Source organism: Nothobranchius furzeri, chromosome 4 (assembly GCF_043380555.1).
Source record: "Nothobranchius furzeri strain GRZ-AD chromosome 4, NfurGRZ-RIMD1, whole genome shotgun sequence".
Lineage (NCBI taxonomy): Eukaryota > Metazoa > Chordata > Actinopteri > Cyprinodontiformes > Nothobranchiidae > Nothobranchius > Nothobranchius furzeri.
Window position 1 is genome coordinate 80,443,622 of NC_091744.1, and position 16,339 is coordinate 80,459,960.

The following is a 16,339-nucleotide window of genomic DNA, read 5'->3' on the forward strand; positions in this document are numbered from 1 at the left end:
GGTCCAGACTGTCTGTCCCTTCACCCTTCTGAAAAGGTTATCTGCACTAGGTATTTCTCGCATTCTCACATTAACCTGGTTTAAGTCATATCTTACAGACTGAACTCAATTCACTCAGCTGTACCTCTACTCCCACTCCTGTAGTATCTGGGGTTCCTCAAGGTTCTGTCCTTGGGCCCCTGCTGATTATCATTTATCTGCTCCCTTTGGAGTAAAACGAGTCACTGTCTAAAAGCCAAATCGTAAAAGTGGGTCTTTAAACGAGATTTAAAAACCGCCAGTGATGGAGCCTGCCAAACTCCAATGGGCAACGAGTTCCACAGCTTTGGGGCAACATGCACAAATGCTCGTTCACCCCGCGATTTGTATCACATCCGCGGCGTACACAGCAGCAAAAGGTCAGCCGATCACAACGTGGGTACATATGGAGTGAGCAGGTCAGAGAGATAGGGAGGTGCCAGGTCGTTGAGTGATTTAAATACAAAAGTCAATAACTTAAACTGTACTCTGAAAATGGCAGGGAGCCAGTGAAGATGTTCCAGGACAGGGGTAATATGGCTACGTCGGTGTGTATTCGTCAAGAACCTGGCAGCAGCGTTCTGGACGACCTGCAGCCGATTAAGGGCAGAGACCGGAACACCAATGAGGAGGGCATTTGCGTAGTCAATGCGAGAGGTAATGAAGGCATGGATGACTGACTCCAAATGCCTCCGTTTCAGGATATAAACTTTTATTGTTACGCAGACGACACCCAGTTTTACATTTCAACTTCACCATCTGCATCACTTTCACCATCCTCACTTACTGATTGCCTTGCTGAGATTAAATCCTGGTTATCTTCTAACTTCTTGCAGTTGAACTCTAATAAATCTGAGGTGCTTCTTATCTGCAATAGCGAAGGCATCAAGGTTTTCAGTACTAAAAGACAACACGTCTGTTACCTGTACAGATCAGATAAAAAGCTTTGGTGTAATTCTGGACAGCACATTGTCTTTCTAATCTCACATTAGTTCCGTCACTCGGGCAGCTTACTTCCACCTGCAAAATACTAACCACCTGCGTTCTTTTCTGTCAAATCACTCTACTGCCATTTTAGTCCACAGTTTGGTCACCTCCCCCGTGGACTATTGCAACTCACTTCTCTTTAGTCTGCCACAAAAGTTAATACGTAAACTTCAACTGGTTCAAAATTCAGCTGCTCGTATAATCACCAGAACACCCTATTCTGATCACATCACCCCCGTTATTCAGCAGCTTCATTGGCTGCCAATAAAGTTCAGGGTCCACTACAACATTTTAGTCCTTACATATAACGCCATTCGTAATCTAGCCCCCTCTTATCTCGCCCAGCTCCTACAAGTCACTAACCCCTCTGGCATGCTCAGATCCTCTTCTTCCATCAACTTAACTAATCCACCAGCACGTCTTCTCACGATGGGATACCGAGCATTTAGCAGGTCGGCCCCCTCCCCAGGCGCGTTGCAAGCTTTTCAAAAGTGTGGGGGAGGTTGTCTGTGCCTAAAATAAGTTCATGTTATTCATCTTGTTAGTTTAATTTCCATAATAGTTGAGCAGGTGCGAATTTTAGGCGCGTCACGCACGTCTCCGTTTTAAACATGTTTAAACTGTTCAGAACACAAATCCAGGCTCTATCTCATTAGATTGGTGTAACTAAAGTTTGTACTGAATGAAACTTTACATTAAACCATGTTGAAAAGAAAACGATCCAATGAAATCATTTCCCCCTCAGTTACAGTCACCAAGTACAGCGCAGTGCGCATGGCTCTGGAGTTCATCAAGTTTAGTTGTTTCTCTTTGCCACAATCTTCACAAGAAGGCAAAACATTTAAATGGCAGGTTACAGATATTTCCATTTGACTGTTTATTTTGACGGATAAACTCAAGGATGTTGGTTGTTTTGAAAGAATTACCCAGACGCACACTGATGCGCATGGATGAGCTGACATTTTAATCGTTACGCATATCGCGGAGGTAACTAAATCAATCAAGAAAAGATTCCCATCAGAACATCAGAGCTTCATACTGGACACTGTGCTCAGTGCGGCTCGGAGCGCACACGGTAGACAGTGAGCTGAAGATCTGTAGAGGGGTTCGCAGTGCAGTGCAGAACCACGGCGCATGCGGTAAGATTTCCTCCCACTGAAACGGTCTGGAACCCCGGTCTCTCTGAGGGATGTGTCACTTGGAAAAATGTTCGCTGATTATGAAACTGGCTGAATAGCGCTTGTTCCCGTCTCTAATATGGAGACGCATGACGCATCCAGTCTGTCTGAGGCAGAATAGCCTCTTCAGCTCAGAAAGCACCTGTAGAGACATTTGATCACTCACAAAGTTTATGTGGAGCAGAAGCGGTCGGGCCACGGCAGATGAAATGTTCCTAGCCTACATGAAGTGAAATTGTTTAATTTTAACATTAATATGGTTGGTTAGACCAGTGTTTGAAGTGGAAAACACACACACACACACACACACACACACAAGCAAACAAACACAAACGCTCACACACCAATTAAAATAATGCTGATAGCGTGGACTAGAAGACAGGTGATGGTTTACGTATTTAAATGATGATCAGGCTGCTGTAAAATGTAATCTCCATCCACATCCAGACAGAATTCTCTATTTGCTCTGCTTTTGTCTGGGCTGACGTAGCTGATGGTGCGCGCGGCACGCCTAGCGGCTGTCACGCACATTTTACCTATTTAGAGAGGTGGGCTGGATGCTTTGCTTTTACCGGAAGATGGATTTTTTTTCTTTTTTTTCAAAAATGTTGGAGATTTTGCCCCATGAATAACCGTAAAAACTACTGGTGTGCATGCACCAAGGGCGTCAGTTTGTTTTCAGAATTGCTGGGGACAATAACCATACACTTGAGTGGTGTTTAAAAATTGCTGGGGACAATAAAGTAGGCTAGCACAGGGGTCGGCGGCTCTGGAGCCGCATGCGGCTCTTCCATCCATCTGATGCGGCTCTCTGTGCTTGTAAAATAATGAATGGATATTTAAATAAAATGCTTTATATTTTACTGCATTAATTTTACATCTGTATGCCAATTCTAAATGTAAAGATTGTCTGCGTAAACCTGAACAGGTCCAACCCGGTCTTACTGTGAGACCGGGTTGACGCGTCACGCTTGTGCGTAATCATAGGCGCTTTATGAGCTGAAGAGGATGTGAGATTCTGGGATTCTCCTCAGACGGCTCCTGGATGTGTCGCCACATTGGAGACAGGAACAAGCGCTATTCAGCCAAAGTTTCATAATCAGGGAACATTTTCTAAGTGACAAGTCTCTCTGAGAGACAGGGTTTGGAAGACGCTCGCTTCAGTGGGAGGAATCTTCCCGCATGCGCTCTGGGTGGCTCTGGGGTTAATCAAGTTTAATTGTTTCTCTTTGCAACAATCTTCACAAGAAGGCAAAACAGTTAAACGGCAGGTTACAGATATTTCCATTTGACTGTTTATTTTGACAGATGAACTCAAGGATGTTGCTTGGTTTGAAAGAATTACTCCGACGCACACTGATGCGCATGGATGAGCTGACATTTTAATCGTTAACGCACATCGCGGAGGTAAAATATTCCCATCAGAACATCAGAGCTTTATACTGGACACTGTGTTCAGCGCGGCTAGGAGCGCCCACGGTGGACAGTGAGCTGAAGATCTGGTTCGCAGCGCAGTGCAGAACCACAGCGCATGCGATAAGATTTCCTCCCACTGAAACAGTCTGGAAACCCGGTCTCTCTGAGGGATGTGTCACTTAGAAAAATGTTCTTTTTATGAAATTATGAAACTTTGGCTGAACAGCGCTTGTTCCCGTCTCTAATATGGAGACGCATGATGCGTAGAGACATTTGATCACGCACAAAGTTTATGTGGAGCAGAAGCGGTCGGGCCACGGCAGGTGAAACGTTCCTAGCCTACATGATGGGAAACTGTTTAATTGTAACATTAATATGTTACTGGACACGCTGGTCTGGTTGGTTAGACCAGTGTTTGAAGTGGAAAACACACACACACACACACCAATTAAAATAATGCTGATAGCATGGACTAGAAGCCAGGTGATGGTTTACGTATTTAAATGATGATCAGGCTGCTGTAAAATGTAATCTCCACGCACATCCAGACACAATTATCCTCTATTCTTTTTCTATTTGCTCTGCTCTTGTCTGGGCTGATCAGCTGATGGTGCGCGCGGCGCGCCTAACTAGCGGCTGATGCACATTTTACGCATTTGGAGAGGTGGGCTGGATGCTTTGCGTTTACTGGAAGATGGTCCACTTAACGCACGGGTGTAGACTACATATTAATGACAAATGAATGAAAATTAAATTGGGAGTTTTTACTTCATATTTTATAAATAAAAATGACGGGGGAACACGTTTATGACGTCTTTTTAAACTAAATTTTCTAGCGCGACCTGCCTGCTTCACTTAAGTCACTGCTTATAAAGGTCCGTCCAAAATTACCGTGGGAAACGGGTAATAATGGCTCTTTGATGGGAACAGGTTGCCGACCCCTGGATAAGATCTGAGCTGGTAAAACAAAAATCCTCATCAGCAGGCGTTTTTGAAAGTGGGGGGGACACAGCTGCCAATCACAAATTTTGCCGGGGACATGTCCCCGGCGTCCCCGGTTAAAATGACGCTTATGGCATGCACCCTTATGAAAGAATCCTACGTTGAGAGGTAAATATTAGAAGTGCAGGTAATGCATTCTGGTGCCTGTAAATGAAAAATGAATGAAAATTAAATTGGGACTTTTTACTTCATATTTTAGAAATAAAAATGACGGGGGGAAATTTTACGTCTTTTTAAACGAAATTTTCTAGTGCGACCTGCCTGCTTCACTTAAGTCACTGCTTATTAAGGTCCGTCCAAAATTACCGTGGCCCACCCAAAAATGAAAACCTGGCTCCGCGCCAGTTATACACCTCTGCAAATTGTTCTTCACTTTATCAAACTCAGAGTTTGTACAGCTAATGTCAAGATGTAAAATTATGAACTCAGTCGAGCTCTTCCCTCCCTCTCCTGTTTCTCCTTGAAACCCGACAACCGATGTCGCGTTTGAGGAGAAACAGGAGAGGGAGGGGAAGAAGGAAATGAGGCAAACAGAGTGAGTGCGACATAGAGAAACCAGACTGATGTGGAGGTGAGCAAAAACGGCTAGAAAAGTGTGGGTGTTGAATCCCCCACATCCAGTGTTGGGCAAGTTACTTCAAAACTGTAATGCATTATTTATTACTTTTTACCCTCATTTTAAAGTGATTCATTACATTACTGTATTACTGATTTTCAAATGTAAGGCATTACACCACTTTTGCATTACTTTAAGTTACTTTCACCAAAACAACTTCAGTATGAATCTGGTAATCTGACGCCCGGTGAGCTCATGACATATATGTGAAAAGTGATGTGGTGCCTGAGCTAGGGTTGCTGTTAAAAACAGTCGGATATAATAACAGTGCTTTAAAATGATTGTTTATTAAATAAAAGCAACAACAATCTGTACTCTCAGCACGCTGCCATCTTATAGGGCCATCTGAGCAGGGAGTGAGGTGGTGGGGGCTCCACGCCTATATTTGCCTTGGTCCCCAAATGCCTTGATACGGCCCTGGATGTGGGACTGACTTCTGGGGTGATCTGATTCTGTCACATGTATAAATATTAAATGCTTATATATTATTGCTTTTCACTGGTAAAAATGTGTATTGGGGATAAATCTACCTACTTTTTTTTCTTGATTTTATTTGAATAATTTCCTGCCCTTTCTCTCTCTAACCTTCCTGCATGCTGCATGTTTTCTCCGTCTTCCAGAAAAACTGTTTCCTAGATTTCCTACTTTCTAACTAATCAGCCAAAGGGATCTACCGAACGCAAAAAAAAGCTTAATATGTGCTGCGCTCCAGCAGCAATGACTTGAAATCACTGGGGCACAGATTATGAACTCAGCTGAAAAATACACGAAGTACCAGAGAATATGGGCTGATATAAACGGCTGCAGAGGAAGTTACTTAAAAAAGAGAATATTAATGTGCTGTTTCAGGGTTGAACAAAACTGGGGACATGATTAAATCGTGAATTTTTATTTATTTTTCTCATATATTGTTTTGTTGTGTTAAAGGAGAGCGGCAAATAATTGTGTTGGCAGAAAAAAAATTCTGGTTACATAATTATGTTCAGTGGAAAAGCAACTTTGGTCCTTGGGGACATTTGGCTGACTCCTCCCGACAGAAAACTTTTAAAACGTAATTTTTAAGTTATGTTTGTGTGTCTTTATGCAAAGAAGCACAGATCTTTAAATTTCTTGTTTTAACCCTTTGATGCATAAATTATGAAATCTTCAACCATGATCTTTTTTAACAAATTTTTTCTTTCATCTTTAGGAGTGAATGTGTCACACCCTGTCCTGTCTCCCTGTTTGGTTCAGCCTTGTGTCTCGTTAATTACTTCCACCTGCCTCTCGTTTTCCCAATCACCTTAGCTCCCGGTCCTCCTGTATTTAAACCCCTTCTGTTCTGTGTCTTGTGTCGGTTCATTGTTTCGTTGTCTAGCGTGCGTTCTAATAAACCCGTTAAAAAATCCTACCTGTCTGCCTGCTTCCTCCCCGGTCTGGATCCTCACCTCTTCTCCGCTTCATCTAGCCGGCACGTGTGACAGAATGAAACATATTTCATATTTACATATTTTTTGTAACATTTAATTTACAAATAATTTATTACATGTCCACCTCAGTGGACAGCGTGCAATCTGAACATGAAATATGTTGGCTTGACTTACTGAAGTACAAATCGAGGGGCTCAAATGCAATAAAGTCTTGAACAGCTGTGCTTAATAGCAAAAATGAAAAAATAACAATTTTGAGTACCTGTCCACTGTAGTGATCATTATGCATCAAAGGGTTAAATGTATTTTGTGATTTACTTTATGTAAAAAATCTTCTGGTAAACCTCTGGGATGCAAAGGGCACCCAATTCAGAGAACTGCCCAGGTAAATGTAGTGTTTTGCAGGTAAACTATCAAACATCTGAGTTCCCATCGGTTAACTCTGACTGGTTAACTAGTTTGGCAGTAGTTACCTGGTAAACATCTCCTAGGTTCCTGAAGCTCTTTATCAGCTGATGATGTCAGAACACGATTAGTTAATGCTGTTCTGAGATCAAACACGTTCCCTAGATGTTGGAATGTTTTCCCAGTTTGGGATTGGTCTCTGGAATTCCAGATGTTCTCCAGAGCTGAAATGTGACCATCTGGTCCTTAAAATGAAACTCAGAAGGCTTGAAGGTTTTATCTGTCACAGGAAACAGGAAGCACCATGTCTTTTTTTGTCCTCAGAGACGAATCGAATGAGACACTTGGAGACAGGTCCACTCAGGAGATGAGAGAGAGAGTCTTCATCATGACATGAAGAAGATCAAGAGAGCAGGCCACTTCTGTTTTCTCTCTTCTAACCATCTTTTACGTTTCAGTCAGGCAGCAGCAAAACGTTTCATCTCGGTTTCCGGCGGATCGTGATGGAAGGTTTAAACCAGACAAAGGTGTCAGTTTAGAAGAAAAACCCTGAAATTGGAGACGATTAAACTTTGAAATGTGTAAAAAGCTCCCTGCTGAATTCTCTTCAGAGGAGAAGGTCGCAGCTGGAGGACAGACGTGTGGAGATGTTTTACTATGCTGTCAACATGGCTCTGTGTTCCTGCCGACTCCCCTCCTCCTGCCGTCACTCTGAACTGCTCTGAAATGGGTCCACAGGACCCACAGGAACTCAGAGGGGGTTCAGGCTGACAGAGACGAGCAGCACCAGAACTTTGATGAAGGTTCTGTCAACTACAAACAGGTTGGGTTGGTCTAGTCGGTTCTTTAAAGCTGGTTTTCCATTAGCACTACTCAGAGTAACTCGGATTTGTGCAGCTCGGCCCGACCACCTTTTTCAAGAGCACGGTTCTGTATTTTCACTCTACTTTTTCCCAATTTGTAGTCTGGGCTCTGTTGAGGTTCCTGGCGAGGCTGAGTCGGGCCAGCATCACGACTGTGGCCGCTGATCGGCTAGGGGGCGGAGTCACCGGTTGCTCATGGTTCAGAGTCTGACAAAAGAAATAAATAAATCGATATTTTATATGGCGCCTCTCAAGATAAAAATCACGAAGCGCTTCACAAAAACAAAAAAAGCCAAAAGACAGAGCAGAAAGTCCAGCAGCACCAGCCTTCTTCTGCTGAGTTTTTTCAGTAGAACATCCGGATCACCTGGAAGTGTTTACGGATCACCTCATGCTATTTTTGTGCAGAGTAAAGGTCGCACGCCCCCCTCCCCCTTGCAAGTGCCGTGGGTCCCCCCTTCCTCCCTCCGCGCTTATGAGGCTGAGTGCTGCCCCAAACTGACCCGACCCGACCAGACCAGACCAGACCAGACCCCCCTCCTGCTGCTCCTTTAGAGGATCAATAATGTATAAATTATTATTAAACAAAAATGGTCTTTAGCGCCATGGCAGATGTTATGCATACACACACACACACACACCTTGACTCTGAGGAGCTTACAGCTGTGATTAAATCATTAACTTGGGATTGGGCCTCAGAACCGACCCAGATTGATTCCCTGACTTCTTCCTGGATCCAAACTCAGGATAATGATTTTCTGCCTCTGGAATTATGAAGCTCAGCGTCGGATCAAGCTGGCATCCAGAAGGGATTATCAGACGAGCCGGGAATTAGAGCTCATTACAGACGGGAGACAAGAATTATCACATCAGGATTGGACCGGGTCACTTGGTCCACTGGGCCACCTGAAGTACCGTTCAGAAGCAGTTCTCAACTGGATAAGCCACTATAAAGGCAGGATCCTGACCAGAACATCCAGAATCTCAGTAAAAACCTGCTGGGCCGAAGTTCTGGTACCAGAACTAAAACTAAAAAAAATCAGCCAAAGTCTAAAATAAAGACCTTCAGAATCCCTGGAGAACTGGATCAGAACCACTAACAGGTTACAGCGACGTGTCGCTGCTGGGAAGTCAGATTAAAGATGAGGACTGGATCAGAGGTTCTGTACAGAAGGAACCCAACACTCTGACAGCGGGTCGGGTTCTGCTCCCTGACAGTACCACAGAACACCAGCAGTGCTACAGCAGGAAGCTGCAGGTTGAAGAGATCCGGTTGTGTTCAGAACCAGAACCAGAAGGGTTTCTATGTGTGAGCAGGTTGACAGCATTAGGAAATAACTAATATATACAAGACAGTGTCGGTACTGCTCAGAGCCCGAACACAACACTGGGTCAGGTGACTAGAGTGGGCGGTCCTATGATTGACATTCATAAGTCCATCAGCAGAGGGAAAGAGGTTCTGGTCCGGATGGATCTGAGTCTCCTGCCAGATGGGAGCGAGTCAAAGACTGTCCAGGGTGAGACGGGTCAGCTGTGGGGGTGATGGTGGGCTCCCACTGGAGGTCCTGGGTGATGGTGGTGCCCAGGAAGAGACATAAGTCCATCGTGATGGGGGTGTCAGACATGGGGGTTATGGGATTAGCACCAGGTTGCTGTGGCTGCAGGAGGACACCAGCGGTTGGACCTCCTTCTGTAGGCAGACTCGTCCCCGTCAGAGACGAGTCTGATGACGGTGGTGTCATCTGTAAACTAAGCTTGGTTCTGTCCTCTAATCCTTTATGTTCAGAACCAGAACATGGTCCTTCAGGCTGCTGAGCTGATACTAAAGAGGAGCAGTTTGGATCCAACAGCGTCTCTAAGCTTCATCAAAGTCCAAAGTTCTCCACTGTGTTTTAGAGCCTGTTTAGCTCAGACTGGAAACTCCAGCCTGCATCGCTGACCCGTTAGAACTCCTTCATCTTCTAAAGGACTCGGTTGAGACCAGGCAGGTGTTTCTGAGCGAAGGTGGGTCAGAAGTTCTGATGGAACCCAGCAGGAACCCAACCTGCACACACAGGTGTGTGTAAAACATGTGGAAGAGTCAAAGTTCACTGGTGCAGGTACTGATCCAGAAGGGTCCAGGCCTGGTTTTCTCCCCAGGAGAAAGGCGTTTACGTTTTTTTAATAGAAATAAATGTTAATATTTTTGTTTTTTTAATAGAAATAAATGTAAATATTTTTGTATTTTTTAATATTTCACCAATTTTCTTCTAAAAGTTATTTTGAGATTAAAAGAAATTTGAGCACAATGAAGGATTAAGATTCACTTCATGATTTATTTGGTAGGAAAAGAAATCCCAACCTGGCACGACTCATTAACATGGCGATTTAGAGCCCAGCCTTGGTTACCACGGCAACAGAGGACTTTAACCTCAGCGGGCTCTTCTGTTCAAACATGAAAAGTTTTAGACTGTTTTTGATCTTATTGTGAAAGTCGGCCTGTGTCATCTCTTCTGTTACCACGAGGAAAATATACAGGTGTGTTTTCTGCCAGGTGAGAGGACAACACATCTGCAGGTGTTTCAGCAGCATGGTGACATCATACATGGAGGTCCAGCGCATCACAGGAGGCTGATGGCAGCGCTCCAAAGTCCAGGTGGAGCTGTCCATGACTGCGGGAGCGAGACAACCTCAGGGACGGCAGAGCGAAGCGCTGCGTCCGGCGCTCCTGGCTAAACCTCCCCCCATCTGGAATAAACAACAATAAGAAACACCTGATTGGTCTCTAATCTGATTTTAACAAAGCTAAACTAAATGGTTTTAGACAACATCAAAATGCTTTTGTTTTGACAAGTAACAAGGTAGTCAGGTAACCAGAGTCCACCTGCAGGAAAATTCAGTTCAGTTTTTATGCAGCGCCAGATCATCAAGTTCCTTAAGCCAGCTGGTTAGGAACCCGGCAGACTGCATCAAAAACGTAGTCATTTAACTCACCAGAGAGAGCAGGTTCTTGGTTGAAGATGCTGGTGGTACCAGGACGGGTACAGGTCCAGTACTGGATGGCCATCTTCCCGTGATAATCTCTGATGTTGGTTTTAGCATCTGATGAAGAGAAAAAAACATTCCGGATCTTTTTGTGTTGATTTATGCGTGTGAACACACACACACATGCACACACGCACGCTCACACACACACGCTCACACACACACACACACACACACACATGCACACACGCACACACACACATATGCACACATACACGCGCGCACACACACGCGCACACGCACACATGCACGCTCACACGCACGCACACGCACATGCACAAACACACATACACACACACACATGCACACACACACACATGCACGCACACACACACACATGCACGCTCACACACACGCACGCTCACACACACACACACATGCACACACGCACACACACATGCACACACGCACTCTCACACACACACACACGCGCACACATGCACACACACACACGCTCACACACACACACACTCACACACACACGCGCACACATGCACACACACGTACGCTCACAAACACACACGCACACATGCACACACACAAACACACACATGCACACACACACACGTATGCTCACACACACACACGCACACACACATACACACACGCATGCTCACACACACACACACACACACACACACGCGCACACACACACGCTCACACACACGCACACACACGCACACATACACACGCTCACACACACACACACACACATGTACACACGCACACACATGCACACACACACACACACACACACACACACACACACACACACACATACACACATGTACACACGCACACACATGCACACACACACACACACACACACACAAACACGTGTGCTTCCTTAAATGCTGGCGTTCAGCATTACACACTTAAAGGCACTAAGTTGCAGGAATATCAACTGGAATAATAAATAAATTAAAGAAAGACTTTTCTTTCTAACTAAAGTTGGTGTAGAATAGACGACGCTCCCTGAGGAAAGTAATTCACCTTTTTTCTTTTGTGAAAATCTACTGAATGGTCAGCAAAAATAAATGATGTACAGCATAGTGCTGATCAGTAAAGTAAGGAAATGATTATTGTTTTACTGGACAGCAGCTGAGGTTGGGTCCCATAGCCCTGATGTTGGTATGAAACCCACTCCAGTAGCTCGGAGTACACGTCTGACAAACACATGTATTTGTTAGAAAATAATACTCATTTTCTATAAAACTAAAAACAAAAACCTTTGTTGACTAAACCCTTTTTGAGTTTTAGTCGACTAAAACTGACTAAGACTAAGATGCCAGCCAAAAACAACACTGCTCTGGAGCAATGGAAGAAGGTCATGTGGTCTGATGAGTCCAGATGGACCCTGTTCCAGAGTGATGGTGCATCAGGGTAAGAAGAGAGGCAGATGAAGCGATGCACCCATCATGCCTAGTGCCTACTGTACAAACCTGTGGGGGCAGTGCTATGATCTGGGCTTGCTGCAGGTGGTCAGGTTCACCAACAGGATGCACTCCAAGAATGAGGTCAGCTGACTACCTGAATATCCTGAATGACCAGGTTATTCCATCTTCCCTGATGGCACGAGCATATTCCAAGGTGACAATGCCAGGATTCATCGGCTCAGGCAGTGAGAGTGGTTCAGGGATCCACCACAGAGTCCAGACCTTAACCCCATCTATGGGATGTGCTGGAGAAGGCTTTGTGCAGCGGTCAGACTCTACCATCATCAATGCAAGATCTTGGGAGACATTAATGCAACATGAATGGACCTGGTGAAGCTTATGGAAACACCACCACAGCGAGTGTGTGTCGTAATAAAAGCTAAAGGAGGCCCAACCAGATATTAGTGTGTGAGACCTTTTTGTTTGCTGGGCAGTGTATAAGTACACAGATAAAAACACCTATTGAACTTTGTATGAACTCCTCTCCTCCACACACACAAACCACCTGAGTAATGGTGCTCTCTTATTGGTTCGTTCGTCCTTTAAACTGACCCAGTCCTTCTCTTTCTCTCCCTTCTCAACCTCGGTTTGAAATCCCGCCTCTTGTTTCGGACGTATCTCACTGCCAGTCTGAACTGAAGACATCTGATTGGCAGATGGGATCAGATGATGTCCCGCCTCCTTCCCACCTTCCATTAGATATAGGTGTGATGTTTATGAGCCATGTCCATCATGGAGCCAGCTGGAGACAGTGCTGAGCCACACCAGCAGCAGGAAGAGCTCCTGGCCTCGTCTCCTCCTGGGCCATGGGGAGTCATTCTGTGTCGGCAGCAGTGATTTACAACAGCACCTCGTTGGGTTGTGTGAGAGTGCGAGGAACGGACTCTCAGTGTGAATACCAATGTGTATAAAGAAACGTGTGCAGTCTGTGGAACAGCAAACCTCTCCTCTCAGCAGGGACCACCCAGAGAGTTCTGGTCTACTAAATTCACCAAACTAGATTTTACATCTGGAGGAGAAGCCTGAGAGAGCCCTGAGCTTGAGCATCTGATGAACAAACATGTCCTCAGGTTGGACTCACTGTGAGAGCTGATGAGCGTCTGGACGATGTCCTGATGTCCATGGATGGAGGCCAGATGAAGAGCTGTGTAGCCCTGCAGATAACAGGTGAGACACATGTTCTGTGCACGCTAAGATATGCTAACACACACACACACACACACACACACACATACAAGCGTGTATCTAAAGCCAACATCCTGTCAGGTTGGTTTAAATTCAGCAGCAGAACCAATGCTCTTGGCCACCGGCGGTACCAACAGAACCAGAAACAGCCTCAGGTAGCAACAGCCGTGGAAGTTTAATAGAACCTGTCTGGTCTCAGGGTCGGACATGCATCCAGTCCACAGCTGGAAGGTCAGGCTGTGGGTGGAGCTTAAAGCTCTGCATATTTCTGATTAGTCGAGTTATATCACACTCTTTTAAAAACTCAGAACTAAATCAACAACCATGCAGAGATGACAATCAGAACCCCAGCTGCTGGATCGGATCTGAGAGGAAACAGCTCCATCCCGTCTGGACTCACCCCCTTCAGGAGGAACAGAGAAACTCTGAGTTAAAGAGTTAAAACCAGAACACCAACAAGTTCATCATCACATCTAAGGCAGGCGGGCAGGTCTGGTCCTGGTCCTGGTCCTCTGCTCCTCAGGCCTCAGTTATCCACCCAATCATTGTTTGAAGCAGAGACAAACATCTCAACCCTACAGGATGTAACAATCTGCTGTCACGGGAACGGAGCGAGGACCAGGACCGGATCGGACACTGCCGGGGGGGGGGGGGGGGGGGGGGATTATCTGAACTCACATGCTGAAGAGGAGAGGAGTTGATGTCAGCCAGAGTGGAGAGACGAGAGACAGTGTTACACATGCTAACAGCCATCCACATCCACTCGTCCATTATATCCAAAAATATTTTCCTCCACTCACACTCACACTCACACACACACACACACACACACACACACACACACACACACAAACAAACAAACAAACAAATACACACACACACTCACCGATCTGACGTTGACGTCAGCTCCATAGTGAAGCATCATGTCCACAGAGTCGAGACGCCCCTGCTTTGCTGCCCAGTGAAGCGCTGTCTGAACACACAAACAGTGGTGATCATGGTGATTGAATCGTGAGGTACCTAAGATGACACTCACTCTCTGTCTGGTACGCCCCCTAGTCGAGGTAATAACTAGAGCAGGCCCAAACTGAAGGTTCCACAGAGCAGAACCACACGGTACTTCAGGCTTCCTTGGATTGTTTTTTTTTTATCAAAGCTTTTATTTGTGATGGTGTCCAATGTTTTATTTTGAAAGTAGCTGCTGTGGAAGTAGTTCAGTTTTTCTCAGCAAACATTTTCCTTCATGACTTAGCATGACGCTAACACTGATATCTGCTATGATCTGAACAGTGGGGTTAGAATGGACTTCAGCCAGGTGAGTGGGTGGGGCCTCCTGATCTGGACTTTAAGGACGTTTGTAGTCCGAGGCATGTCTTACATCCCCTGAAGCCTGTTTCTATCTGTCTACAATAGGCCCCACCCCCTGACATGACCTCACAACACACAACAACAACTCAGAACCACACAGCTGGACTCACAAACTGGGTCGGTCCAAAAGAATCCAAGGAAGCAAAAACACATCGTTAGTGAGCTAAAGGTGTGTGTGTGTGTGTGTGTGTGTGTGTGTGTGTGTGTGTGTGTGTGTGTGTGTGTGTGTGTGTGTGTGTGTGTGTGTGTGTGTGAATAAAACGATAAACTAGAACACAGCAACGCAGACAGAGGTGCTGCTGTCGGGTTTCGGCTCGTTCCAGCAGGCGGCCCGAAGCCCTTTAGGGTCAGATGAAATGTTTTCATTAAAGGGACATTCCACCCATGTTTGAAATATTCCCAGTATTAGATAAGTGGGAAAAACATTCTCCTGACCAGGCTGTACTCATTTAGACATCTTTGGTAGTTCTTCCTGTGTCTGGTTTCTAACTGCTCCATTTGCTGTCCGCAGATAAACGGAGAAGGAAGTGATGTCACCATCAGCGTCAGCTCTGAGGAAGTTTGCAGTCGGTAAACGAAACTGTCAGCAAAGTAAAAAAGCCTTTTCTGTGTTTTAAAAAGAATCAAACATGCAGTTGTACTCCTTTAGCGTTAGCTTAGCATAAAAGACAGTAAGTGAATGGATCCAGCTAGCATTATGAGTAAAAAGGTCCTTAAAATCACTCAGTAGTGATCGCAGTTCTGCTTGGTGAAGTTATCTGCTGAAGAAGGGTTTTAGTCAGGACTGTGCCCCTGCTCTGTATTGATTAGGTTCGGGCTCATCCCTTGGGTTAGGAGGTCAGAGGCACTGCCTTGTTGCTGTTCTGTGTGTTCGTGGGTGGTGTTAACGCAGTCGGACACAACTCACCCCCTTCAGTAGAACCAGGTCCAGATTTCATTGGGTCAGGGTCAGAGAAGCACAAACACAAACAGTCAACAGAACAATAATAACTCGATAACCTACAGGTTCCTGCACAGCTGGACCTATGACAAGCTGGTTCTGGTCCAGCCGAACCAGAACTGGACCATGGACTTCATTATCTAATACAGAATTTTTGAAGCTCAGAGCCATCCTTCTGCACCAACCCAGTTACAAAGATGTGAGCACATCTGTCTCCACCTGATGGACTCGTCTTCAGCATTCCTACCCAGACTACCTCCCTCTCTTTAGTCCAATAGCAGGACACCACTGGGTCGGAGCATTTATTTTCCGTAAAGTCAACTTCATTCACATTGTAACTAGGGATGGGGACCGAACTCGGTACTTTTTAAAGCACCGACCGAATTCCATAGTACTGCCTGAGTACCGATTCATGTCACATGAAACAGTGACTTGTTTCGGTAACGTGCCGCGCGCCGGCGCAAGAGCGTGATGCCGTCAGTCAATGTGGGC

General features: G+C 45.4%; 1 protein-coding gene across 3 annotated transcripts in view; it reads right to left on the reverse strand.

Moving 5' to 3' along the window:
- Window positions 1-10,189: 10,189 nt before the first annotated feature.
- LOC107389124 (ankyrin repeat domain-containing protein SOWAHC) overlaps window positions 10,190-16,339 on the reverse strand; it is a 24,184-nt gene continuing 18,034 nt past the window's right edge. For 2 of the 3 annotated variants that reach the window (XM_054733333.2, XM_054733334.2), the window contains 4 exons: window positions 14,426-14,512; window positions 13,436-13,508; window positions 10,868-10,975; window positions 10,190-10,621 (listed from right to left, as the gene is read on the reverse strand). In XM_054733333.2, the coding sequence (XP_054589308.2) occupies window positions 10,473-10,621; window positions 10,868-10,975; window positions 13,436-13,508; window positions 14,426-14,512 (417 nt within the window). In that variant the 3' untranslated portion in view covers window positions 10,190-10,472. Of the gene's footprint in view, window positions 10,622-10,867; window positions 10,976-13,435; window positions 13,509-13,862; window positions 13,943-14,425; window positions 14,513-16,339 lie in introns of all 3 variants that reach the window. The other variant, XM_070550489.1, reaches the window with a different exon arrangement.